At 43.1% G+C, this 10228-nt stretch overlaps 1 protein-coding gene across 1 annotated transcript in view; it reads left to right on the top strand.

The window, feature by feature from the left end:
- The window catches only part of LOC311126940 (ras/Rap GTPase-activating protein SynGAP-like), a gene marked incomplete at both ends in the record, with an annotated part of 122244 nt that overhangs the window by 72381 nt on the left and 39635 nt on the right, over window positions 1-10228 (top strand). Inside the window, 3 exons of the mRNA XM_084158657.1 lie at window positions 7983-8136; window positions 8717-8815; window positions 9986-10225. Of these exons, the coding sequence (XP_084014783.1) occupies window positions 7983-8136; window positions 8717-8815; window positions 9986-10225 (493 nt within the window). The remainder of the gene's footprint in view (window positions 1-7982; window positions 8137-8716; window positions 8816-9985; window positions 10226-10228) is intronic.

Genomic DNA, 10228 nt, shown 5'->3' with positions numbered 1-10228 from the left:
AAAACGTTTGACCTGTGTCATTGCCAACAAAGGGTATATAACAAAGTATTGAGAAACTTTTGTTATTAACCAAATACTTATTTTCCACCATCATTTGCAAATAAATTCATTAAAAATCCTACAATGTGATTTTCTGGATAATTTTTTCTCATTTTGCCTGTCATAGTTGACGTGTACCTATGATGAAAATTACAGGCCTCTCTCATCTTTTTAAGTGGGAGAACTTGCACAATTGGTGGCTGACTAAATACTTTTTTTCCCCACTGTATACACTGGCTATATTATTTAATGATGCTAATAGGGGTAGTCTTCTCTGCAGGGATACATACTGCAGGACCCATGCATTCTCCATGACTGTATCATGGAGACATTTCCCATTCTTGTATTTACAGAATACAAGAATACTCTGCCCTCCCTAAATCCTGGCATTGAATGGTTCAGCAGACTTTTAGCCCTCCATAACTGGCTACAAAACTATTGCAGCTCTGTGCGTGTAACATTTATCGTCAATTTTGATACCTTCTGGAAACAAATATTGTCTTATAAGGAGGATGGGATCCACCCAAATCATTTGGGTTCCTGGATCCTTTCACAGCATTATAAGGCTGCATTGAGACAATGACTTATCAATGACCCAAGTCCAGCTCATTTAATCCCTACCATTGTGTCGCTGAGTTGTCATAATGATTCAGCAAATGTACATTATCCTAGGGGTATTGGAAGACACAATGTAAATAACCTAATTTATGTCCCTCTTACTACCCAGAATGTCTCTACTGATACTACAACTATTGTATGCAGTAATCATATGCCTATGAACCAGAGTAATACTGTTAGCACTGAGGTGGTGTGCCGTAGTAGGACGTCCACTGTGTGCAGCTCATCCTGCACTAATAAAAATAACCTGAGTATGTCTACCTCTGCTAAGCTTCCCAGTAAAGCAAGAAAAATAATCAAGCATCCCAGAAAAGTGTTAAAAATAGCCCACGTTAACATATGTAGCTTAAGAAACAAGGTTCATGAAATCAATAATTTGCTAGTAACAGATGATATTTTCACAATCTCTGAAACTCACTTAGATAATACCTTTGATGATACAGTGGTAGCAATACAAGGTTATAACATTTACAGAAAATACAGAAATGCCAATGGGGGCGGTGTTGCGGTCTATATTCAGAACCACATTCCTGTAAAGCTTAGAGAGGATATCATGTTAAATACTGTTGAAGTAATATGGCTACAGGTTCACCTGCCTCACCTAAAGCCCATTCTGGTAGGAAGCTGCTATAGACCACCAAGTGCTAACAGTCCGTATCTGGATAACATGTGTGAAATGCTTGATAATATACAGTGGGGAAAAAAAGTATTTAGTCAGCCACCAATTGTGCAAGTTCTCCCACTTAAAAAGATGAGAGAGGCCTGTAATTTTCATCATAGCTACACGTAAACTATGATAGACAAATTGAGAGAAAAGAACATCTAGAAAATCACATTGTAGGATTTTTAATGAATTTATTTGCAAATTATGGTGAAAAATAAGTATTTTTTTTACAAATAAAATGCTATTTCACAGTAAACAAATTGACAACAGACTTTCAGGACGCTTATAGGGAAGGACATTCAACAAGCACTTACACAAACGACTGATGTCGACTGAAATTAATGATAAAAAGATGGTGAGGGCTGTTTTGTTAGACTTCAGTGCGGATTTTGACATTATCAATCATAGTCTGTTGCTGGATAAATGTATGTGTTTTAGCTTTACACCCCCTGCTATATTGTGGATAAAGAGTTACCTGTCTATCATAACACAGAGGGTGTTATTTAATGGAAGCCTCTCCAACAAAATCCAGGTAGAATCAGGAATTCCCCAGGGCAGCTATCTAGGCCCCTTACTTTTTAGGGTTAAGTGCCTTGCTCAAGGGCACATCGACAGATTTTTCACCTAGTCGGCTCAGGGATTAGAACCAGCGACCTTTCGGTTACTGGCACAACGCTCTCAACCACTAATCAAACTGTCCACTTAGGAAGCAACACTGATTGACAATATATTTCACATGCTGTTGTGCAAATGGAATAGACAACAGGTGGAAATTATAGGCAATTAGCAAGACACCCCCAATAAAGGACTGGTTTTGCAGGTGGTGACCATAGACCACTTCTCAGTTCCTATGCTTCCTGGCTGATGTTTTGGTCACTTTTGAATGCTGGCGGTGCTTTCACTCTAGTGGTAGCATGAGACGGAGTCTACAACCCACACAAGTGGCTCAGGTAGTGCAGCTCATCCAGGATGGCACATCAATGCGAGCTGTGGCAAGAAGGTTTGCTGTGTCTGTCAGCGTAATGTCCAGAGCATGGAGGCGCTACCAGGAGACAGGCCAGTACATCAGGAGACGTGGAGGAGGCCGTAGGAGGGCAACAACCCAGCAGCAGGAATGCTACCTCCGCCTTTTTGCAAGGAGGAGCAGGAGGAGCACTGCCAGAGCCCTGCAAAATGACCTCCAGCAGGCCACAAATGTGCATGTGTCTGCTCAAACGGTCAGAAACAGACTACATTAGGGTGGTATGAGGGCCCGACGTCCACAGGTGTGGGTTGTGCTTACAGCCCAACACCGTGCAGGACGTTTGGCATTTGCCAGAGAACACCAAGATTGGCAAATTCGCCACTGGCGCCCTGTGCTCTTCACAGATGAAAGCAGGTTCACACTGAACACATGTGACAGACGTGACAGAGTCTGGAGACGCCGTGGAGAACGTTCTGCTGCCTGCAACATCCTCCAGCATGACCGGTTTGGTGGTGGGTCAGTCATGGTGTGGGGTGGCATTTCTTTGGGGGGCCGCACAGCCCTCCATGTGCTCGCCAGAGGTAGCCTGACTGCCATTAGGTACCGAGATGAGATCCTCAGACCCCTTGTGAGACCATATGCTGGTGCGGTTGGCCCTGGGTTCCTCCTAATGCAAGACAATGCTAGACCTCATGTGGCTGGAGTGTGTCAGCAGTTCCTGCAAGAGGAAGGCATTGATGCTATGGACTGGCCCGTCCATTCCCCAGACCTGAATCCAATTGAGCACATCTGGGACATCATGTCTCGCTCCATCCACCAACGCCATGTTGCACCACAGACTGTCCAGGAGTTGGCGGATGCTTTAGTCCAGGTCTGGGATGAGATCCCTCAGGAGACCATCCACCACCTCATCAGGAGCATGCCCAGGCGTTGTAGGGAGGTCATACAGGCACGTGGAGGCCACACACACTACTGAGCCTCACTTTGACTTGTTTTAAGGACATTACATCAAAGTTGGATCAGCCTGTAGTGTCCAAATCCAGACCTCCGTGGGTTGATAAATTTGATTTCCATTGATAATTTTTGTGTGATTTTGTTGTCAGCACATTCAACTATGTAAAGAAAAAAGTATTTAATAAGATTATTTAATTCATTCAGATCTAGGATGTGTTATTTTAGTGTTCCCTTTATTTTTTTGAGCAGTGTATTTAAAAAACTAAAAGCATTGTATTTGGGACAAATCATTTACAAAACCCTAAACCTCAACTAAATCTTGCAATGAGTAATGTGGAAAATGAGCAAGTTGAGGATACTAAATTGCTTGGAGTAACTCTGGATTGTAAACTCTCATGGTCAAAACCTATTGATACAACAGTAGCTAGGATGGGGAGAAGTCTTTCTATAATAAAGCGCTGCTCTGCATTCTTAACAGCACTATCAACAAGGCAGGTCCTATAGGCCCTAGTTTTGTCGCACCTGGACGACTGTTCAGTCGTGTAGTCAGGTGCCACAAAGAGGCACTTAGGAAAATTGCAGTTGGCTCAGAACAGGGAAGCACAGCTGGCCCTTGGATGTACACAGAGAGCTAACATTAATAACATGCATGTCAATCTCTCCTGGCTCAAAGCGGAGGAGAGATTGACTTCATCACTACTTGTATTATTGAGCGGTATTGACATGTTGAATGAACCAAGCTGTCTGTTTGAACTACTGGCACACAGCTCGGACATCCATGCATACCCTACAAGACATGCCACCAGAGGTCTCTTCATACTCTCCAAGTCAAGAACAGACTATGGGAGGCACACAGTACTACATAGAGCCATGACTACATGGAACTCTATTCCACATCAAGTAACTCATGCCAGCAGTAAAATTAGATTTAAAAAACAGATAAAAATACACTTTATTGAACAGCGGGAACTGTGAAGCAACACAAACATAGACACATGCATACAAACACATGATAACATACGCACTATACACACATGTACACATGGATTTTGTGTTATAGATATGTGGTAGTAGAGTAGAGACCTGAGGGCACACACTTAATATGTTGTGAAATCTGTTATGAATGTAATGTTTTTAAAATGTATAACTGCCTTAATTTTGCTGGACCCCAGGAAGAGTAATGGGGATCCATAATAAATACAAATACAAAATACAGCAGTTTGACTATAGATCCAACTCCTATCTAATGGTCGTCAGACCTGGTTAAAATGTACCTGATTTAGATAAGAGTTTGCAGTCTGGGGACTAATCCATTGCTTTTTATCTGCACAGGCTTTTTACTGTATGTGCATGGAAGCAAGTTTTGAAGCATAGAAAGGATAAATAGAAAACAACTGAATAAATTGAAAACAACATATGGATTTTATGCAAATCTGTCAGCATGATAGTGCCAGTAGCTAGCTAAATAAACAATGGCAAATCAGTGACATGACATTGGTGCTATAGCTACTCCAAGTTGACCTGTGTAGAAGAGGTCATTTGGATCTTGAAAGGGCTTAAGTGCGGTCGAGGAGCTGTTCTTTTCATGATTTATTCATTGAAGAGATCCGGACATATTTCATCCATGGATGGTTAAGTCTGAGGATACACAGAAAGACAAGTCAAGCAGCTTCTGAAGTCCGTCATGTTTCGCCAGGGAGATGGTCTTCAAAGCATCAATGACTGATTTCCTTTTCAAAGGCCTTAGTTCAAACACAGTTGGCTTTTGGTAGTCTCCTGGCTTACTGTAGGTAATGGAGATGTGTGGTTTGTTTTGGTCATTTGCTGGTATTTAGCCCCCTATATGAATACATTAGGGTGACTTTCTACATATTTTGTGTCGTTATGTTGGATAAGTTGCTTGAGGTGTAGTTGCTGGGGCAGTTTTCCCTTTTTAGATACTTTCTGTTGTTTTTGAAACACCTGCCTGCATCTTGGGTATGAAGAGTGTTGGTAGAAAGTGCGTTTTGGGGGATGGACTTTTTTCCAGTGTGGCTTAGCTGTGTTGTACCAACAGTTTACATAACAACTTGATTTCCTCTGAGAGGTTTTCTCTCCCACCGTATTCCCCCTCTCCTTCTCTCTCCCTCTGTCTCTCTCACACTCTCGCCCTCCCTTTCTCGACCTCCCCCACTGTCCTTTATTTCTCTCATTCTGACTCATTTCTTTGGGTCTATTTTTATCTCTCCCTCCACATCTCTCTCCTATCTTTCTCTCTCTCTCTCCCTCTCCCTCTCTTTCCCACTCCACTGTAAGTATTCAATGTTCTGATGCACATTATGAGTGAATGTACACAAAAACTGTGGCACAGGGAGAACGCGAGAGAGCTGGACGCATCAGGGACATCATAGTAGGGAGACTGTTTCTTTTTTTTTCTCAGATTTTTCTGTGTTGTGGTCTGTGTTGTGGTCTCTGTTGTGGTCTCTGTTGTGGTCTCTGACATTCCCTTTGTGTCATTCTGTATCTGTCTCTTCAGTTCAGTGGTATTGTGGCATAATCGGTGTGTGTGTTTGTGTTCGTCTGTGTATATGTATAAGTGAATGTGGGCGGGTATGGCGGGCAAGCGTCAGAGAACAATTTTATCCATGTGTTACTTTGTGCCTTATGCATGTATGGCTGTCAATAGAAACATAGCTTTGTTGTCCAAGAAATATCATGATAACACTATTGTTATTATGCTGAAATCTAATGTAATCCAGTGAAACTCTAATTGAATGCTAATGTGTTGACTTCTTTAGATGACAATTAGACCCATAGTGAGACTAGCAGCACATTGTTTTTTGATGTGACCTCTTTTCAAGCTCACAGAACACAGAATTTATGAGTACAGACGGAATGCTTTGGCATGAAAAGCAGAATGGTTGCGTGCTGTTTCTCAACTTTTCAGAATAAGATATGCTCAAGTGTAGCTTAGAAAAACTCCACGGTTAGATTTGTTAGTGAGATTGTAGGGAGCTATAAACAGTGGGTAGTCCCTTTAGTTGAAGAAGTGTATACCGACATTCAAATGGAAAATATTGACAGTGGTTGCATTTTTTGGGGGCCATATGGTACCAGTTGCCTTGTTGACTTAATCAACCCCCTAATCAAATCAAATCAAATTGTATTTATCACATGCTTTGTAAACAACAGGTATAGACTAACAGTGAAATGCTGACTTACGGGCCCTTCCCAAAAAATGCAGAGAGAAAAAAAAGAGAAATAATAGAAACATACACAATGAGTAACAATAACTTGGCTATATACACGGGGTACCAGTACTGAGTCAATGTGCAGGACTATGATGTAGATATGTACATATACAGTAGGTAGGGATAAAGTGACTAGGTAACAGGATAGATAATAAACAGTAACAGCAGCATATGTGATGAGTCAAAGAGATGCAAAAAAGGGTCAATGCAGATAGTTAAATAGTTAACCAATAGCTACACGGACTAACTATTTAGCAGTCTTATGGCATGGGGGTAGAAGCTGTTCAGGGTCCTGTTTGTTCCAGACTTGGTGCATCGGTACCGCTTTGCCGTGCGATAGCAGAGAGAACCGTCCATGACTTGGGTGGCTGGAGTCTTTGACAATTTTTAGGGCCTTCCTCTGACACCCCCTGGTATAGAGGTCCTGGATGGCAGGGAGCTCGGCCCCAGTGATGTACTGGGCCGTACGCACTACCCTCCGTAGCGCCTTGTGGTCAGATGCCAAGCAGTTGCCATAGCAAGCGGTGATGCAGCCAGTCAAGATGATCTCAATGGCACAGCTGTATAATATTTTGAGGATCTGAGGGCCCATGCCAAATCTTTTCAGCCTCCTGAGGGGGAAGAGGCATTGTCTTGCCCTCTTCATGACTGTGTTGGTGTGTGTGGACCATGATAACCTGCTCCACTACAGCACCGTCGATGTAGATGGAGAAGTGCTCGGCCCTCCTTATCTATAGTCTACGATGGTAGGATAGTCTCGAACGGACCTCATCCAGTTTATTCTCCAGTGATTTATCCACTCTCCGACGTAGTCTCGTCAGGTATCCCGCACGCCGGCCTCTAAAGCGGCATCTCCTCCTTCTTCGAGCGTCGGGGATTTGGGCCTGGTCTGGGATAATCAATATGTCTTTCGCCTCCGACTCATTGAAGTCCTCGTCCAAAATCGAAGTTGGTGATAGCTGTTTTGATGTCCAGAAGCTCTTTTCGGTCATAGGAAACGATAGAGGAAACATTATGTACCAACAAATTTAAGATCAGCTCCAATATTTTTTTACAATTGGTCAGGAGCCCGTAAAACAGCCGCTATTCCCTCCATCGCCATTCTTTCAACATCACGACCTGCTTAGTATTGGTAATGTTTTTTCTACCTCAAATGTGGTTTAATGTACAGTATGATCGTTAGGGAACATAAATAAGTGGTCTAAGATAGCTGTTGAATGAGCACATGAGAATACGGACGCAAATAATGATATCAGACTATAATCCCCCATCGCAGGAATCCGTCTCGCAAAGTTATCACAAATACATCCTGATTTGATTCAGTAAGTATAGTAAGTATATTACATATGTATATTCATATTATATAAGTATATTATATGTAGCTGTTTGGCTGTGGGAGAGTTACCCTTTATAACCACAGTTCAGAATGCTGTGTACTGTATCCTTGATGCTGTGTAATGTAATGTATAGGACTCACTCTGCTCCTCTCACTGTGTCTCTGCTCCCCACCCAGAACGCGCCTGATGCAGAGCTTCAAAGAGTCCCACTCCCATGAGTCCTTGCTGTCTCCCAGCAGCGCAGCCGAGGCGCTGGACCTCACCCTGGACGAGGACGCCATCATCAAGCCTGTCCACTCCAGCATCCTGGGACAGGAGTACTGCTTCGAGGTGAGGCTGACACGACACACACACACAATGAACACAGATAGCGCTACTAATTAAACCTGGGTTCAAATACTATTTGAAATCGTTTCAAATAATTTTGCTGGGCTTGATTGAGCTTGCCTGTTGCAATGGAACCAATAGAAGAAGAGAAAGTTAAAATCCCACCCATCTGCCACTCCAGGCAGGCTAAAGCAAACACAAAAAGTATCTGAAAGATTTCAAATAGAATTTGAACCCAGGTCTGTCTACTATTGTTACTAATACTACTAATGTTGGGTAGAAGTCTCTCCATTGGCATCAACATAAGGATTTATTGAATAAGGCTGTGATTTTAAAATCTTGTTATCTGTGGAAAAGATATCAAAGAGAAAGCCAACAAGCAGCTCGAAATGAGCTCATGTCCCAAGTTGATTTGTCACAGAAATTTGTTGTGAAAACGGCTTTCACTGCATGGCTCACTTTCCCATAGCCAACGTGTACATGACACAAGTCTCTATGATTAAAGGACGTTGTTATGCCACTTGTCATCTTCTCCCAAGTTGCTAATGGTTGTGGCTGTTGATGTTACCGTTGGTAACCTCAGGTGACTACGGCTTCGGGAACCAAGTGCTTTGCATGTCGCTCGGGTGCAGAGAGAGACAAATGGATCGAGAATCTTCAGAGAGCTGTCAAACCCAACAAGGTGGGGAAACAAAGACGAGAAATTAAGTTACTTCTCTGTCTGTCAGTGCTTCTCTCCTTCTCCCCTGTCTTCAATATGTCTGTTTCAATATGAGCATTTCCTCATTTTGTGTACTGTAACCTCCATTTGCTCTCTGTTTGTCTATATCTGTAATGTACAGTCATCAAATACAGTACATATTAATACACAGCACTTCTACACTCTATCATCCGAGTAAAATAAAGAACTACGAAGAAGCAAACTCAGCACTTTAGATGCGGTTGATTAAAGCAGATCTTCTAATTTCAGCTCAGCTTGATCTCCTAGGTCTGAGTAATAGGCCCTTTCCCTCCCCCCCTCTCTCTTATCAAAAAGGGGAAACATGCGCGAGACAGATAACTGCTCTTGATGGCAGCTAGGGAGCTGCAGTATTAAGGCAAACGGAGAGGAAACATCAGCCTGAGTGGATTGACTCATCCAGATGCTGTGACTGCAGGGTTCCTGGCTGAATCACGGGGCTCCAAGGACATGACACGGGGGCTCCGAAATATCCTCAGCACCATCATGAATCTCCAACCAGATACATGATGTGAGAGATAAGACGAGGTGCGATGTCGATAGAGACCAGGATGTTCATTAAGTTTCGTAACCATCGCTGGGCAGACAGACGCTCTTGATTCTTCTTCCTATTGAAATTCATTATGAACGGTTGAAAGGGTTGTATCGGCGGACATCCACATTGATTGTCAGGCGGCATACCTATGGAGTACTTAAGAACTAACAACTTTGGAAAATTGCTGATATACTTAGCAATCTAAATTCGGTATTAAGAGCAGAGTTTAGCCGGGGCCGAGCGATCCAGTGGCATTTCAGACAAGTTTAAATGACTCACCCCTGACTAAAACATCACTCTGTGCAATCTACATGCTCCCCTCCCATTGGGATTTCAGATAGAGTTGGCTCTTTGTAATCATGTTCAGAAAATGCAGCTCTCTGCTGCAACATTACCAATCACACATCCACTTTCTGTCTCTCATGCCTCCAGTATACATGTATCACCATCCGTATGTGAGCATATTGTTCTTAACCCACTCAACCATCCCTCTCTCTTTGGCTTTCTTTTTCCCTTTGGTTTTCTTTCCTCCCTGTTCTGCCTTGTCCTTTTGCCACCCTCTCATTGCCCCTCTTCAGGACAACAGTCGGAGGGTGGACAACGTGCTGAAACTCTGGATCATCGAGGCGCGGGAGCTTCCGGCCAAGAAGCGTTACTACTGCGAACTTTGTCTGGACGACATGCTTTACGCACGCACCACCAGCAAGCCCCGGACTGACACCGTGTTCTGGGGCGAGCACTTTGAGTTCAACAACTTGCCAGCCGTCCGCAACCTACGCCTTCATCTCTACAAGGAGACTGACAAGAAGAGACGCAAGGTG

The sequence above is a fragment of the Coregonus lavaretus genome, assembly GCF_964263955.1.
Source record: "Coregonus lavaretus genome assembly, chromosome: 3".
Lineage (NCBI taxonomy): Eukaryota > Metazoa > Chordata > Actinopteri > Salmoniformes > Salmonidae > Coregonus > Coregonus lavaretus.
The sequence above is the reverse complement of the archived record's forward strand: the minus strand, read 5'-3'. Positions and strand labels throughout refer to the sequence as shown.